At 38.1% G+C, this 18913-nt stretch overlaps 1 protein-coding gene across 43 annotated transcripts in view; it reads right to left on the reverse strand.

Annotated features, from left to right (window-relative positions):
- PTPRD (protein tyrosine phosphatase receptor type D) overlaps positions 1-18913 on the reverse strand; it is a 624822-nt gene that overhangs the window by 172318 nt on the left and 433591 nt on the right. For 24 of the 43 annotated variants that reach the window (XR_013635846.1, XM_073345345.2, XM_078852932.1 and 21 more), the window contains 6 exons: positions 14828-15016; positions 12880-12897; positions 11152-11262; positions 9666-9677; positions 7455-7724; positions 4507-5088 (listed from right to left, as the gene is read on the reverse strand). Coding sequence is in view for 42 of the 43 variants with exons in the window: in XM_073345345.2 (XP_073201446.1) it covers positions 4507-5088; positions 7455-7724; positions 9666-9677; positions 11152-11262; positions 12880-12897; positions 14828-15016 (1182 nt within the window). In the remaining variant the exon portion in view is untranslated. The remainder of the gene's footprint in view (positions 1-4506; positions 5089-7454; positions 7725-9665; positions 9678-11151; positions 11263-12879; positions 12898-14827; positions 15017-18913) is intronic. The other 19 variants (XM_078852933.1, XM_078852935.1, XM_078852921.1 and 16 more) reach the window with 3 other exon arrangements.

Consider the following 18913-nt stretch of genomic DNA (forward strand, 5'->3'; position numbering starts at 1 on the left):
TACATGGCTTGATCCTCCAGTCATTGACGTCAGGGGCAAAGCTCCCATTGATGTTAATGATGCAGGATCAGGGTCTTTCTGCACAAACCTACTGATATCCAGTTTCCCCTGTTCAAAAGGGTCTGTTCTAACATTTTCTATGTTGGCTTTTAATAGCTACATTTTTAATATGTTGGCTATCATGATGAAAATGTTATCCATTTGTTTCGATGGCATAAAAATCATTATAGTGATGAAGAATTATAATTATTTTTGTTTTCATTTTTTTAAATTAACCTCTGTGTGTTAAACACAAGTGTTAAAAATAAGGCAACTGTAAGCTACAGGGATATAAAAGCATGTTAGAGACCAGTCCTTATTCTTCAAAAGGGAATTATTTTAAAATTTCTTCAAAATCTTAAATTGTCCCAAGTGTTTATTTGTAATGTTCCACAAATATACAACTGTGCTCTAACAGCAGGTGTGTTAAATTTGATTATGGCAAATATTTGCTTTAATCAATGACAAACAGACTGAAACCCCAACTTTGAAAACTAAATGCAACCCTTAACTATGGAGTTGCTGCTGACAACTTCATAAGGTAAGATCAAGAGGCTTTTCCAAGATTTACGGTGAAAGAACAGAACAACTGTAAATCATAAGAAATCAGGATGTCATCTGCCTGGATTTACTGTAGTTAAAGAAATGCAAGGAAAACAATACCAGAGAACTCAGATTTAAGCTACTCTTTTAAACAATTTGCTGCTTATTATACAACAAAGACAACACTTTCAACTGCTCACAGTTTAGAACCAAATAGTTATCCTCAGACAAAAAAGAATGAAATGTAGACTGCCATTCCATCCTAGCAGTCAAAATCCCCTTTTCTGGACAAGTCACTCCTTAAAATATATATTTGAGCCACTGCTTTGAATAGTAAATGACTTTCTAAGACATGCTAGACCCTCAGCTAGAGAGCTACAATATTTCACCCTGAACCCACTCATGTGAAACTGAACCACAATAAAAGCAACTTGGGATAGTTGTACTACATGCCATGGAAAAATCATCTTTTTGATGAAGATAGAAAAAAGATAGAAAAACCAAATATTTGTGGTCAACATCTTAATTGAATTGTTTCATTCTGGATTAGTTAGATATTAAGCCATATCTGCTTGAGCTGCAGTCGTGGCTCTTGGGAATTGTAGTTTGCATGCCTTGCGCCATGCCATTATCCTCAGTGAGCTGGGATCCCTGATTGGACTCTTACATGAGGCCCATAATCTCCCCTCTTGCTGAACCATTGAGATGCACCATAAGAGTCCCATAGCCATGGTGCAACATGGGACATGTAGTTTGGGCATAGAGTCCAGCCCATAAAGAAGATTGTGGGTATGAGGTACCCAAACTACTACTCCTATGATGCACCGTGGGAGCTCAGGGGGACAGATTTTAATGAGAACTGAGCTGAAATGTAATGTTTAGATTATGGTTCCAAATAAAAAACTTTGTGTTTTTCAGGGTGTTCAGGTTTTTCATAAAAAGGTAAAATTTTTAATGGAAGCAGACACTTTTTGCAAAAAAATTGTTTATTAGAAAACCAAATTTTTAATTGAAAAAGTTTCAATTAAATTTTTGACCAGATCCACTCAGATGACCGAGAAAGCAAGAAGTAAAACTCAAGATGCCTGTTTCTTTAGCACCATTTTGTCATATTTAACTTGAATATTAATTATGCTGGTGCTGAAAATAAAACCCTTGCAAATGTGTTTCTTTTTCAAAATCCTCAGAACATTTTCCTACCTCCCAATGATCACAATGCACATAATAGAAAAAGGCTTTGAAGGAAACCAAGCTATCATAATGTTGAATGGCACTGCTGTCAATCAAACTCTAGGACACAAATGCTGGCCTCAGTGAAGTCAATTGGAGTTTTGTCACTGATTTCCATGGGAGCATGATTTGGTCCATCGAGTGATAGCTTACACAATTGAAATAGTTATTCATTTGTTTTTAAGTTCTATACAGAGAAAAAACAAACAAAGAACCCCAAACCCAACCACCATTCCAGGTCCTGCTTCTTATGGCATTCTCTCTCTGTGTGTATATTTTTATATATACACACACACATACACACAGAAGAGAGAGAGGGATTCAAGCCACAAAAATGTAGATTTGAATACTCCAAATTTTAGAGGAGGGAGGATATGTATTTGAAGTTTTCATTAATCTCATTACAAAGATGGACCATTCACAAAATTTGGATCTAGATCGAGGTTTGGCGCTGCTCTAAGCTGGAGTGCACTGGCGTTGGAACAATTTGTATAGTGGGGGTGCTGAAAACCATTGAACAAAACTGTAAACCCTGTGTATGATGGAAAATATTTCAAGTTAGGGGGGTGCTGCCATACCCCCAGCATCCCTACTTCCAACACCCCTGCTGGAGTGCTGTATTAGGTCCAGCTTCTCTACCGCTATCCTGTTGATTGAAAATGCTCACATGCGTCCATGCATTTTCCATCAGGCTCATGCTTTAAAAAGCCTCTCCTCTCTCAAAACTGTTGTTTTTATGAGACAGTGTAAAAATAAAATGTCAGGTCAAGTCAGTTCCCAAAGTGAAAAGACTGGCACTGAGAATCACTCCAATAGCATCATCATTATCATGACTTCATGTTACAGCAACAAGAAGAAACAGCACAGGAGGGCATATTAAGTGATCAAGTTTTAACAGCACAAGGATGCCAGAAATGTTTAAATACATGGAGAACTCCTCAGGTGACTATGCTCAGTAACATAACTTGGGTCAGTCCAACTGGACCACAGCAGGAAATAGTTGCTCTGTAGGAGTTAATGACAAATTCCTACTGACCTCAAACAGATCAGGACCAGGCCCTTCCCGAACAAAATGGTTGAACAGCTTGTTGTGTCTCCATCTAATACAATCTATCACTAAGCTAGAAAGCGGAGAGCAATATGGCAATCTAAAGACTGGCCTCTGAAAAATGTCACAAATATGTCAAAAAGCCAGAATTAGTGTTCACTATCTAAATATACGTACAAATATCAATTACATTGCCATTAGGTATATTAGAAAAACTAATGAATAAACTTCTAATTTTAAATAATTTTAAAGACTGTACACACATTTCCCCATTATTATACAGTACTTGCAGAAATTCCAAGACAACGAATCAAATTCTGTTCTCCATTTACACACATGTAACTCCACAGAAGTCAGTGGATTTGCATGCAGGTAAACAATGGCAGAGTTTGATCCAATGCCTTGAGTTATATTGTGGAGACAGGTTTTTCAAAAGTTGAGGGACCTTGAACTTCTACTACAAGAAACTTTGCTAGTGCTAAAAAAATCAACTGACTTACAAGTAGCATTCTATATTTCTAGATGATCACTGAACTATGGCAATATTTCACACATCTTGTTCTAGAACAAAAAGAAGGAGGAGTACTTGTGGCACCTTAGAGACTAACAAATGTATTTGAACATAAGTAAATAAATAAACAAAGCTGATGCTCAAATAAATTTGTTAGTCTCTAAGGTGCCACAAGTCCTCCTTGTTCTTTTTGCTGATACAGACTAACACTGCTACCACTCTGAAAACTGTTCAAGAACAGTAAATAATAGGGAGTTGTTATTCCATAGAGCTACAATAAAATAATTTCTGAAGTTTAGCACAACCAGAATTTCTGGCTTTTGATTTCATAAACATTCTTTGCATTCACTGAGCTTGCTAGTGATTTGATAATAAAATTAACTCATAGACGTAAAGGTCCCGTACACAAACAAAACCTACCTGCAAACGTAAAACAAAGAAATAGTGACCTTGTTTTACCTAGAGCTATGGTGCTTTCTGTTGATGAGTGGGGAAGGGAAGTTTATAAATCAGAAGTGCATGGATGTGCTTCTGTGTACATATACACTGTTTTAATATGATTTTAAACATTTTCAAAATATACAGATATATGTATATGTATGTGCATGTATGTATAGTATATACGTATTTTACATCTCCAAATCAATGTTAACAAAAATGATCTAACATATGATGCCCCATATACAATCTACATTAAAATCAACTCCACAGAATATTCAAGGACAAGACCAGTAAAAATGCCAGCTAATAACTGCTGGACAAACATAGTGTGGTACTTAGCATCAGAAGTACTGTCTCAGCCAAGCAGTGGCCACAACATTTAGCTTTCTCCACAGTCTCACTGAGAATACTGTTGCTTTGGTAGAATTGTTTGATATTTATACATTTCTGAAAAAGGGAATGGAAGATTTGATGATAAAGACGATAATTTCCTCCATTTTAATGACTGCAAGGGCTGTGGAATGGTAGAAAGATGGTTTGTGAATGATGCCTTTTAATAGGCAACATTTTGGAAGATAAAAAGAAAGCTCTGGACATCTCTTGGAAATATTTATTTCCCAACATTCACTCACTCAAATACTCTCTGCCCAATTTCTACATGTATGTAATTTATTCCACCATATTGCAGTCTTACCTCCTGTCTGAGTGATGACTTGAATGTCAGCAGAGAGGGGTCCATCCCCAACAGAAGTAAAAGCAAGAACCTTCACAGAATATGTTTTCTGTGGTACTAAATTTCCAATAGTGGTGATATGGCTGTCAGCCACATTGTGTTTCATCCAGCTGTTGACGTGTTGGGTGGGGTCCATGGTGTAATAAACTCTGTATCCTTGAATTTGGCCATTTGGTTCCTCAGGTTCTTCCCATTGTACTAAAATTGTAGTTGAGCTCAACATACGAGCCTGTACACTGCGAGGTGCACTAGATGGTGCTTGTTCTGAGGTCCTTGTTGACACTGGCTCACTGGGTGGGCCCCGTCCAATATTATTTACAGCAACTACCCTGAATTCATATTCTGAATATGGGCTTAGGCCTGCAACACTGTAGCGCGTTGTAGCCACCCCATCAATTTCTTTATATGGTTCCTCAGAGTTTTTAGGTTTATGTTGGATTATGTAGTAAGAGACTGGTTCAGGGTTCCCAGAATCCCAAGTCAACGTTATGCTTGTTGCCGTGCTTTCCGTCACCACAGGAGTTCCTGGAGGTTTGGGTAAGGCTAAAAATAATACCATAAAATTAAGTTAATAAATAGTACATACCAATCATTCTTTACTCTTAACGTGTGATATGAAATCAAACAAAGCAAATCATGACATGAAATGGGTTGAAATGTAGTTGATTTGGGTAGGAGCTACATCCCCTATTTAGAATTAGGAAATCCAATGGTTTAGTACTGTGATTTATTCCAGAAATTTAATAGAGAACACAGAAATATCTCATATCCCACATTAAAAAAGGTCTTCTGATATATGGCACAATAATGATTTTTACCATAGATCCACTAAGCACCTGCACAAGAACAGCCATGCAGAGAGAGAGCGTGCACTGTTAAGGCTTGATTTGCAGAGGTGTTGGATACCTTCAGTTTCTAATGAACTCAGCAGGAGTTGCAGACAACCAATAACTCTGAAAATCAGCCATCAAGTTTTTAACCATTGCTGCTTTTGAAAAGTATACGGCCCTTGATTTAGCTAGAATGAAGGTAGCAAAACACAGTAATGAAATGAGAGGTTTGCTTATCTACTAATATTATTGCTGCCTGAATCGGTAGTTTATAATTTTAGTAATGCAGGAGTAGGCCAGATAGATGGACTAAATTCAAAGAACATTGCAAACAAGGACACGTTTTGAAGTGCAACTATACTATAAGGGCTGATCCTGTAAGGAATTGAACTGATCTCTGCCTGCAGTCAGTATGAGATTAGGGGAATCAACACCTCATGGGGCATGCTCAGTACTTTGGTACTGGATCTTATGTACTGTGTAGTGAGTTTAGGCACATCCTTGAACTGCACCACCCCAGGAGGCCTTCCAGTCACAATTCTTGCTTCCTCCTTGCTCTGGATGGAAGTTAACATCAGCAGCTAACTATTACACACTTGCTTCAGGTGCATTGGCCAGTGAGTGGGGAGCAGAGCTAAGATTCTCCCCCTACCTCACTCTGTTGTGTTTATGTATCCTGAAGAGGAAGTAAGTAGGTATACAGCACTTATTGCTGTGTGCCTGGATTCAAGGTCCAGGTAGACTATTCAGGGTTTTAAGGGGGTTGTTCTCATTTGCTTTTACTTTCTTGCATAGGCATGTACTCCAAGTCAAAAGTCGAGTCCTAAATGATTTTCTGTGGCTATTCTTAAAGCCTATGGACATAGGGTTACCATACATCCAGGTTTTCTTGGACATGACCTTTTTTTTTTTGTAGTCCACTCTCCGTCTGGGTGGAATTTTGAAATAAGGGTCAAAGTCTGGTGTTATTGCAGAGCAAACATTATAGCTCAGAATGAACCCCAATCAGTCTGCTTCCCAACTGGTCCCTCCCTGTATCCCCAGCTGATTGGACCATTTGCCTGCAGCCCTGGTTCCCAGGTCTTTGAGGGGGCCCTGCAGGGAGATGCTGACTGACAGCTGGTGCTGTGTCCTGGGCTTGCAACAGCCGCCCTGCCACTGTGACAGCGAACAACACTGCCCCCCACCTCCACTGAATACTTCTGCCACAGGTATGCCCTCCAGCATCCCCCAGTTACCCTTCCCAATACATATACACCTCTCCAGGACCCCCACTCTACCCCCCTCCAACACCCCCTTCTCCTCCAGCATCATCTTTTTGGGAACCTGAAATATGGTAATCCTACATGGAACCCCTTGGCAAAGGGTCCCCTGTTCTTTGCAAAAAAACTCTCACTTCAGACCAGACAAACTCACACACCAAACACCTCTTAAAGACATTTGGCCATAAAGAATAACATACAAGGTATCTACAGAGAGCTTGTAATTTGTCAAGATTCTTGATCATTGTGAGATGTACAGACAGGTAATATTTAAGGAATAATATATTAATATTGAAAATATGCTTTATGGACTTGGAGTAGAAATTAGTCATCAGGAGATGACTCAAAATCAGAACAAGAAGCAGTGGTCTCAAGTTGCAGTGTGGGAGGTCTAGGTTGGATATTAGGAAACACTATTTTAGGAGAGTGGTGAAGCACTGGAATGGGTTACCTACGGAGGTGGCGGAATCTCCATCCTTAGAAGTTTTTAAGGCCCTGTTTGACAAAGCCCTGGCTGGGATGATTTAGCTGGCGTTGGTCCTGCTTTGAGCAGGGGATTGGACACGATGACCTCCTATTATTTTAAGACAGACTTCCTCTCACTGGACACAGTAGGTAACAAGGTGACTTACAGTCCTGGGTGCCGAGCACAGTTACACCCTACACTACACACTTCTGCTACTTGAAGCCAGAATTTGGCCTAAAGCTAATACAGATCATCTTCTTCTTTAAGGAAGTTATCAATTTTTAACAACTGTGTCAGAAAAACAAAGAACAAGTCATGTCTACATATACACAGATTATATATGTAAAGTACCTTTGACAGTTATCTGTGCTATTGCTTCTATAACACCAAGGGTGGACATAGCAACACAAGTGTAGTTTGCAGACTGCCTGACATCATTAAGCTCAAGGACATTCCTCCCTATTGGCATATCATCTTCGGGTGTCAGATCTTCAGCCCCCAGCATCCATTTCACATATGGCATTGGGGACCCCACGGCAACACAGGTGATGTTAACACTCCCTCCTGGCATGATCTCATGATTGGTAGGTGGGATAGAGAACCTTGGTGGGACCCGGCGAACTGGAACAAAACACAAAAAAAGTAATAACATATACAAAAAGGGAAAATGAGTTTTGCATATAGACTACATGAACTGTACAGACACAATTTAACATTTTAAACATGTTATTCCAATTTGCCAAAAAATAAAATATACAGACTACACAAGTATATTGTCTGCACACAAAGTAAATTATACTATATTTACTTGTTGATATCATTAGACACATTCATACAAAAGTTGATTCAGACCTACTAGGGGCCCACAATTGACTAACTATATACTAACAATACACAAACACCATGCAAAAGTTACACACACACACACACACACATATATATATATGCATGTAGTTTGTATGCATATATATATATAGATATATATAATATGCACAGAAGAAAACTGGAGGGTTAACAGCATGCTTGAGTTGAGTACCAAAACCAACTTCAATGCTGCGTACTTCCAGTTGATGTGAATAAATGTGCTGGACCACATTGTCACATCACAGCCCTGAAACACATCACCTACAATACACTGAAAGTGCAATTTGATTTGCTTTCAGACTCAAAGTGGATGCAGCCTCAAGACCTCACACTAACACTGAAACAAACATAGAAATATATATATAGTCACAGGAGAAGAAACAAGGCAAAACCAGTATGAGTACTGGATTTGGTCATGCAGGCAAGCAAATGACAGAATCTGTAGAGAATCATGCTCAGGAAAATGTTGGAGAATCAAAATTACAGAAAGAAACAAAACTGCTAAAACCAAAAAGGAAAAGTTATTAGGAGAAAGAATAAAACTAAAAACTGGGGGTTGGATGGGTTGACAGAAACAGGAATTTAAAGGAGGATAGGGTTAGAGGGAGGAGGATATTAGATTAAGCTCAGGTTGTTATGAAGCATCTGTTAGGTGGGGCCACTGGGGAAAGAGCAGAACATTTAACATTCAGGATTCTACTGTGTTTGCATGTAAGGAAAGCAAAGTAAACTACTAGGATTAGTCATATTAGAGGTTTTCTATATTCAAAATGTGGAGCAGCTGATTGAAAACACATAGCAGGATATCGCATTAACAGAATAGTTAATAGTTAGGTAAACACAACACCGAGAAAAAATTACCAGGCAACAATAAATCAGTGTTCCTGCTTCAGATATTCTCTGTGTGTGCACATATGTGTGTAGGAGGAGGCAGAGGGAGAAGTGACAGAGAGGTAGGTTTGTATTTAGGCCTTTAATTGGACAAAGTACTCCGCACTGTATTTATTTGAGGTTGATGAACCAGAAGCTAATCGTAAAACATTATTTTTAATCAGTAAAAAACAAAAAATAAAATAAGGCACTATGAGAAACAGAATAAACATTGTATTAGTTTGAAACCTTTCTGCTGGATTTAGTTAAATTTTGGTGAACTACTATTGACTCAAGAGGGACTTACTGCGATGGCCTCGTGAGTGAATGACAGGCATGGGGAAACAAGCAAACGGCATAACATGCCTTCAGCAGCCAATTCAGAGGCCACACAAAGCAAGAAGCAGGCAATGTGGAATTCGTAGTATCAAACAGAATTGTTTTAAACAGAGGGGAGTTTAGTTTTCATGCTTGGGCTGCTTAGAGAAGCAATTGCAGGGAACAGATTTCAGAGGAAATCATTCTTGAACAGCAGGCATCAATATAAACAAGAAATTAAAGGAAAAGAAAAAAGCAGGAACACTGACCAAGTTTACCAAACCTTAGTGTTAAAAGTTACAGGTTGCCATGCACCCAAGTTCATTCTCATCATGCACAACAGTTAGACATTTGCACGAATCAAAAGCCATGACCAGGGCATTCTCTGCTTAAACATAACGTTAACTTAAAAAAGGCCACAATGCAGCTACATTCATTTCATTTGTATTCTTTGTTATTGGTTTAATTAATAGTTTTGTAAGGTGGGTAAAAAGTAAAAAACACACCAACCTTCTCGCAGCTCTGAGGGATGTAGGGGGTTTGATGCAGAACACAATGAAATGAGGAAAGGAGAAAAACAAGGGAAACACAGAGAGAGTAAAAAGGCCATATCAAGGCTTTCAACTGCTACTTGAACATCTTTATTTGCTCTAATTAAACCTTCCTATGTCAGCTTGAAAAGTTAGCAATTTCTCGCCGCTATTACGGTGTTAGAAACAATAGCTAGCATTATTTTGAAATTTTCCTTTGGATAAAAAAGGTACACATGCTTCATGCAGTACAGGAAAGTCAGTATTTTTTTGAGGGAGGGAAAAAGGATCAAACAACTTTCTAAGGATGCCATGAAACTTTTCTTGGGCCAAAAAACCACCCAAAACAAAACAAAAAAGAAAACAAAACAGGTTGATTGAAACATTATTTCTCACAAAAATTTCAAGATCAAGCTAGATATTTTTGGTAAGATCACCCACACTACAGTAACAAGCTTAAAGCTGTTTCAGCTTTCACACATATTTTCTGCATCCCCTTAGTTTGCAGACATATATATATATATATATATATATATATATATATATATATATATATATATATTATAGGTATTGAAGCATAGGCTTTATATTGTACAGAAAGCTACATGAACCAGCTGTTGGAAATACTGTCAAAGAGGAACCACTTCTTTCTGTTTGAAATCAAAAGAACACTTTCACAGATTTTAAAATTAATCATTTCTATTACTGTACAGGGAAATATGAATGTATCCTCATAATTCATACCTGTCATATAGACAAGCAATTAATTTTTAAAGTACAGCCAGCTTCATTCCTGCAGTGGCAGGGATTACACTTTTCTGATAATGTTTAAATAAAATATTTTTATGTATATATATGTGTGTGTGTGTGTGTGTGTGTTTATACCCCCCCACATGATAGATAGATAGATAGATAGATAGATAGATAGATAGATAGATAGATAGATGTGTGTGTGTAAAGAAGAAATAAAAAAGGAAGAAGAATATACAATTGTGCTCTGCATATATTATTTTAAAGTTTGAAGCTTTTCCTTTGCAACTCAGCAGCAGAGGTTATGTAGACATACACCCCATTGCCTTAAAGTTACACCCAGAGCTGATTAGTAGCATACCAAGCAACTACCTCAGGAGTTTGAAAAGAAAACACAAAAGAAAGAAAAAAAAAACAAAATAATAATAATAAAAAATGCAAAGCACGGGTCTAAATCAATGCAGGAAAAATAGAAGCCAAGATGTAAAAGTGTAAATATACTTACAAACCTTAAGTCACAGGATAGATTGAACTCAATAGTGCTTTTTAAAAAATTCCCTGTCCTCTAGAGTCTAAACTTTTAAAACATATTTAGTTACTGTTACTTTTACCATAGCAGTTTGTTTATTACTAAGTTAACTGCACAGATCCTCAGAGTATCTCAACACCCCCTGAGCCTGAATGAAGAGTGGATGCCAGGGTTATGTCATTCCTACCTCTGACATACAGATTGGCAGGTGCAGAATAGCGTGTACCCGCACTGTTGGTTGCAACACACTCATATTTGCCTTGGTCAGATTCTTCACTCAGTTCAATTTGGAGGGCACCTGTATGAATATAAAATATATAGCCAAAGACATGGTCAGAGAAGGTTTTCTAGATCCATAATTATACACCGCTTAACAATACGAAAAGCCCTGTATGCGAAGGTCCACTCAACGTCGGTTCATTTTCTTGCTAAGGTGCACAGACAGAAAATGATGCGATGAAAAAAACAAAGATTATTTTTTTCACATCATCAGTGCTAGCACAGGAAACAATTTGCATTTGGCAGAAAAAATCACTTTTTAAACAATACTTTTTTTCCCCCTCGACCATTAAAATGAAGATGGGTGAGACTGCTTCAAGGAAGTATGGCTTTTAAATAAAACAAAAGAGATTAAGTTGTTGGGTTGTTCTATTTTTCTGAGTTTCTTTATTTTTTGTAACAAAAGTAGTGCAAAAGGTGGTACTCTCAAAAAAGACAGGACAGGTTTCAAGAAAGTCTTCTGCTGAAGAAAGCCAAAAATGTGCAGCAAGAACAAAAAAGCTGCTTAAAGTGTTAAAAAAAAAGAAACTGCATTAGTCATTCATAATTATCAAAATATTCTCTTAAAGAAATAAAACTCCCTTAAGACATGCAGATTGGTAAGAAAAGAAAGACGGTTTGCCACAACTTACAATCTTTTAGTACGTTTGCTGAAAAACAAAGAGCAGTTGAATTAGAAGACAAAAAAAAGTTTAAAAGCATGGTCTATGCCAACAAGGAAGAACCAACCAACCACTGCTGAGGACCTCAGGAGGGCCCCCCCTAAGACACCCATCAAAATCCACGAGTGGGATTAGCAGTGTGGTGTCACAAAACCCAAGAAAAATACAAAACAAGAATTATAAAAGAAGTGAACATTTTTTGTCAAAGTATCAAAAACCAGCAATACCATACACCACCAAGAATGACGACTCATTAACCTTTCATTTCCAAAGCCTGAAGATCAGAAGATCCAAAAATCCAGAGATGGGGTAAATCCAAGAAAAACAAAAAAAACAAAAAACAACAAGGAAAAAAAAAAGCATTGCTGTAATTTTGTAGGGGGGGAAAAACATTTTCAACTTTATGAAGTTAAAAGAAAAAAAGAATTGGAGAACAACAAAAACGAAAAACCTTTTTTGAAAGATAAAGACAAAAAGAAGATATTCCATGTTGTCTTCTGCATGTCTGCAACTGTTCTCCAGACCACCTTGCCTTTGGTCCAGAACAAGAACAGCTAAGGAAGAAAAAAAATGATCTTTTTTTTTTGTTCTAGTTGAACAAAAAAAAAAAAAGAAAGAGAAAAGAAAAAAAGAAGACGAAGAAGAAGAAGAAGAAAAAAGAAAAAAAGAGGGACAAATGGTACGCTGTGACTGGGCTATGGCCAAAAGACCTGGATATGCTTCCTTTGAAGTATATCACAAATTAAATATATCTTTTTCAAAAATGAAGAAACAAAATAAGGGAAAGGAAAAGGGAAGTGGAAATAAAGGTCACAACATGAGAATCACTGATCATAACCAAATAGAATAAAGGAAAAAATAAAGATGATGGACATTTCTGTGTTGTTGTTTTTTAACAGGACAAAGATGAGAAGGATGAAAGGACAGAAAGAATGAGTAAGATCATTCTGTGAACGTTAGTTCAGCACTCTTACCTCTTATTGGTGTACCACCTGGGTGGATAATATGAATGCAAATAAGATTAGAAAGAAGAAGCATTAGTACGAGAAGAAGGAGGCTAGGGCTTTGGAAGAAGAATCAAATTAGATTTACAGAATTAAATAAGGTCTTAAAAAAACTTGAATTACTATACTTTTAAAACAGGAATATATTAGATAGTATTATTAGATTATAAAAGCAAGTTGCACTGTACCACAAAGGGCAAAGGCCACAAAAAGCAGCATTGCCACTCTCAGAGAAGCATCTGAGTTCTTAAGTGTTTGGTTATAAAGGGTTAGAAATATATCGTATATGCCTCACATCCTTAAAGAAATACTTTACAATAATGTATTTAATACATAGTTTAGGAAAATATTGGATATTCTATTTAAGGGTGTGTATATATATATATATATTCTATATATATATATAGATAGAGAGAGAGGATACACTGAAGTCTATCTGGAAACAAACACTGCAGTTTAAGTTGGATTATGGCATTCACTGCACTCTATGTGATACTTGTGTACTGTTTCTTCTAGACAGGTGTTGCTATGATCGATACAACATTTCTGTGGAGGTGTGTGTGTGCGCCACTACGGAGATCTGGTGACTACACTGACTGTTAGTAAAATGCATGCCATGCATTTTAAGAATAATCATCATCATAGTAATATAATAATAATCTGAATATGGAAATTAGTGGGGGTGAAGTGCGCTTCAGAACTAAGCACTTACCAATAGATTCTGGAGATTTAAATACGGAGAGAAGAAAGACAGCATAAAAATATTATTATATTCCTTATAATTTGGCACAAAGTTTTCAGTTAAAACTTTATATACTAAATAATCTACGTCACATGTGAAAATTAATTCTTAATTTACATTAACAGTAGGTTAATTTACACAGTTCTGCTGACAACAAGCAAAGAGTCAGTTAACAAGACGATTTAACATCACAGGACAGGTCAAAAGCTGAGAATTCTGGGAAGACAGGTGATTAAACAACTTAGATTCTACAGCAATATCACTACCATTGCCAAGGCAAAAGGCTTATTATCGCCCCATTATATTATTTGGGGATAAGCTTTAAACTTAATGAATTTAGAGTTATCTTTTTTTTTTAAATCTAACGAGAGCAAAAGAATAAACTAAGGTGGGAAGGATGGGGGGTGAAAGGACTATTAGGGAAGTGCAACGGGCAAAGAGAGAGAAGCAAAAGCTGGAGTCTACACCAAAAGCAGGCTTCTGTAGATCCAGACAATGTAGGATTCAGAAAACTTTAGCGTGGGCGCACACTACTGTGGCTAAATGTGTTGGAAAAATGCTCAGCCAGCAAAAAGCCCTTTTTTCATAGGTTACCCAAGGACTTTTTTTACCCACCCACCCTTTTTTCTAAAGGTATGGTTACACATGGGAAAAAGTATTGTGTTTTATGTATTAGTGAGAGGAAAGAAGTTGTGTCCAAACTGGCTAATCTTTGGTGGCTTCAAATGTGGAAAAGACAGCACAAAACACACTTTTTATTGAATATTTTTAGTGTCTAAATATGAAAGTTTTGGTTTTGATGAATATAACCATTGGCACTCCTTGAAAGTTCTGAATGAAGTCCAATGTTGAAATAAATTTGTGGGGAAAAAAAAGGAAAGAAAGAAAGAAAGAGGAGAAAATGGATCCGTCAAATACTGCGGAAAAGCAGTAAAGAAAAAAAATATCAAAAATACAGTCACAGCAGTGAGCAATGTGGAGTGAACAGAAGCTGCAAAACACACACACACACACAGACGGACTCTGGAACAGGCTATGACAGCATCACAGACATGGACAACACACTCAGTAACACAGAAAAGAGAAGAGGAAGAGAAATTTTTACCTATAAATAAATAAAAAAATAGTGTGAGAGAACAACTCTGGGCGTTAGTGGAAACAGTAACGAGACCCTACCTGATCGTAATTGTTTGATACGTCCATTGTTGTTGCTTGTGTCAACAGGTAAGAAATCTTTGAACCAAGTTATTTCAGGATCAGGATTGCCACTGGCTGCACATAACATAGTGGCTGTGCGAGTGCGTTCAACCACCTTCAACTGGGGGCCCATATCAATGGTGGGAAAACCACGAGGAATTTGATCCTCTGAAAAGGAAAAAAAATCTGGTTTTATAACAATCTTTCACATTTGTTATATAAAAACTCATACGTGTACAACATACAGGCCCAGATTCATAGCCACAGCTCCAGCTGCTTTGCACTGAAATGGCAGCTAAGGTCTTCCAGAGTAGAAGGGGGTGAAGCAGAGAGCCATGCACTCCACGTGATCCTCAGATGCTGTAGTGGCTCCTATGGGACCACAGCAGCCAGCATAACTAAGAGCAGCTCCCACTTGAGCTGTTCTATATTATGCCAGGTGTTGTCAGCCTAGAATCAGAGGAGCATAAAGGTGCTCAGAGACAGCTTTCCATCAGATATACCCTGTCTCAACTTGGCATAGCTGAGGATCTGGCCCGCTATGTATTATGCACATTCTTTAAACACCCAATCATCTGTGCAAGGTGAGGCATTATCATACCAACACTGTTCCTCTTGAATGTGCCCTCTTTAATGTATGTAGAATGTTGACTAGTGGTTAGGGCATTAGCCTGGGACCTGGAAGACCCACGTTCAATTTCCTCCTTTCCCTGTGAGTTTGGGCGTGTAATTTTGACGCTGTCTCAATTCCTCATATGTAAAATGGCAATAATAGCACTTTACTACCTCAGAGGAGTGTTATGGGGTTGAATACATTAAAATATTTATCAGGAGCTCAGGTACTGTAGCTAGGATAAATATATAGAATAATCATTATGATTTTGAATGTATATACATAGTATCTTTCATACAAAGCACTCAGATACTATGGTAATGGGCACGGTGTATAAAATCCTAGGGTTGAAACCCTGGTCCTACTAACGTCAATGACAAAACTTCTGCTGACTTCAATGGGGCCAGGATTCCACTGTCCATACACAGATCCTAGGGGAATTTTATGAAGTTTATTACACCTTAAAGATTGCCTAAGATGGTGGTGCTTAAGCCCTGGTCTACACTGCGGGGGGAGGGGTGATCTAAGTTACGCAACTTCAGCTACGTGAATAACCTAGCTGAAGTCAACGTACTTAAATCGACTTGCCGTGCTGTCTTCACTGCGGTAAGTAGACTGCTGCCGCTTCCCCGTCGACTCTGCCTGCGCCTCTCGTGGCACTGGAGTACAGGAGTCGATGGGAGAGCACTCGGGGGTCAATTTATCACGTCTAGACTAGATGCGATAAATCTATCCCCGCTGGATCGATCACTGCCTGCTGATCCGGCGGGTAGTGAAGACATACCCTGAGTCTGTATTAGATTAAGGCTAGGGTTTGGGGTTCAAGTTCAAAGCTGAATCAGAACTAGAGTAAGATTTGGATTCAATGGTGCTGAAATCTCATGAGCTGTTCTTGAAGGAATCTGTCTAGATTCTATCCAAAATAGAGCAAATCTCATGAGGCCAATCATAAGATTGCAGCTATACCCAAACCTAAAATAAAAAGGACTAAATGTGTGAGGAGAGATTAACTAGCAGGGATTTTATTCTGGACCCTGAGCCCTCTGAAATCTGAGAAAGTTCACATTCCATGTTGTGGATTTGGCTCCAGTTCATCTGTAATGTATATTAATTGCTTTTCCCACTTCTGGGGTGGAACACAAAAACTATTTAATACAACACAGCTAAGCTGTATACCAGTAGTTGAGCATAACTAATTTAACATGCTTGGAGAAGTTAAATAGATAATATGTCATAATCCAAACAGGAATTTACTTATCTTACAAAAAGTACTGTGGGATCAGGATTGCAGTTTTACATATCAATCAAATGACAGCATCTTCAACATTGCCTCTCTACTAAGGGCGTCATCCTAAAACGTACTGAACATCTTCAATTTCCAGTGAAGTCTGGGAGTTGTAGTTGTTCAGCACACCTCAGGATAAGGCACTAAGAAAGTAGAATACCACCTGCTGAATCATTAACATTACTTTTTGTAGCACTTGGCCTTTCCCTATAGATTTCCAATCTAAAAAGTGACTTGGAATAATCAAAACTGATGAAATCACACCTTAAATTAGTAAATCTGCCATCGTTTCCTTAAATTAGTAAATCTGCCACTGTCCTTTAAACAAAGGACACATGCTGTAAGATGCTCTTTCTGCCTGTGGTCTCGTATCCTGTGCCTAAACTCTGAATTCTTTGGGGCAGGGACTGACTTTTATTATGCAGCTATTATGCATAGCACAATACATAGCGCTGCTCCCTGATTGGGGCCCCTTATGCACTACTGAAATACAAACAAATAAAATAATAATAATAGGGATGTTGATTAATCACAATTAACTCATGTGATTAAATGTAAGAAAATTAATCACAATTAAAAACATTAATCGTGATTAATCACAGTTTTAATCACACTGTTAAATAGAATACCAATTGAAATTTGTTACATATTTTTCTACATTTCCAAATATATTGATTTCAATTACAACACAGAAGATAAAGTGTACAGTGCTCACTTTATATTGTTATTTTTATTATAAATATTTACACAGTAAAAATGACAAACAAAAGAAATAGTATTTTTCAATCCATTTCATACAAGTACTGAAGTGCAATCTCTTTATTGTGAAAGTGCAACTTACAAATGTAGATTTTTTTGTTACATAACTGCACTCCATAATAAAACAATGTAAAAACTTCAGAGCCTACAAGTCCACTCAGTCCTACTTCTTGTTCAGCCAATCCCTAAGAGAAACAAGTTTGTTTACATTTACGGGAGATAATGCTGCCCTCTTCTTATTTACAATGTCACCTGTAAGTGAGAACAGGTGTTTGCATAGCATTTTTGTAGCTGGCATTGCAAGGTATTTACATGTCAGATATGGTAAACACTCATACGCCTCTTCATGCTTTGACCACCATTTCAGAGGACATGCTTCCATGCTGATGATGCTTGTTAAAGAAAAAATTTGTTAATTAAATTTGTGACTGAACTCCTTAGAGGAGAATTGTATGTCCTGCTCCATGCTTTTACCCACATTCTGCCATATATTTTGTGTTATGGTAGTCGCAGATGATGACCCAGCATATGTTGTTTGATTTAAGAATACTGTGACAAAGTTCCTGCTCTACCTTGGTGGGTCTTGAGCTTATTGGCGGATTTGCTCGCCTTGGAGCTTCACGGCAGCCCTCAGCTTGGCCGTTTTTCTGAATTCACAGTCCAGGTCAACTCTTCCTGTGTCTGACCAGGAGTTGGGAGGATTTCAGGGGAACCTGGGCCCGCCCTCTACTCCAGGTTCCAGGCCAGGGCCCTGTGGAATGCAGCTGTCTAGAGTGCCTCCTGGAACAGCTGTGCGACAGATACAGCTCCCTGGGCTACTTCCCCACGGTCTCCTCCCAACACCTTCTTTATCCTCACCAAAGGACATTTCTCCTGGTGTCTGATAATGCTTGTACACCTCAGTCCTCCAACAGTCAGCGTTCTCACTCTCAGCTCCTAGTGCCTCTTGCTCCCAGCTCCTCACACGCACACCACAAACTGAAGTGAGCTCCTTTTTAAAACCCAGATGCCCTGATTAGCCTGCCTTAATTGATTCTAGCAGCTTCTTGATTGGCTGCAAGTGTTCTAATCAGCCTGTCTTAATTGTCTCCAGAAGGTTCCTGATTGTTCTGGAACCTTCCCTGTTACCTTACCCAGGGAAAAGGGATCTACTTAGCCTGGGGCTAATATATCTGCCTTCTATTACTCTCCCATAGCCATCTAGCCCGACCCTGTCACAATCTCTAACTTCAGATTTGACAAAACACAAAGATAGCTACAGCACTAGACCCAAGGTTTAAGAATCTGAAGTGCCATCCAAAATTTAAGAGGGATGAGGTGCGGAGCATGCTTTCAGAAGTCTTAAAAGAGCAACATTCCAATGCAGAAACTACAGAACCCAAACCACCAAAAAAGGAAATCAACCTTC

The sequence above is a fragment of the Lepidochelys kempii genome, chromosome 5 (genome assembly GCF_965140285.1).
Source record: "Lepidochelys kempii isolate rLepKem1 chromosome 5, rLepKem1.hap1, whole genome shotgun sequence".
NCBI classification, from domain to species: Eukaryota; Metazoa; Chordata; order Testudines; family Cheloniidae; genus Lepidochelys; species Lepidochelys kempii.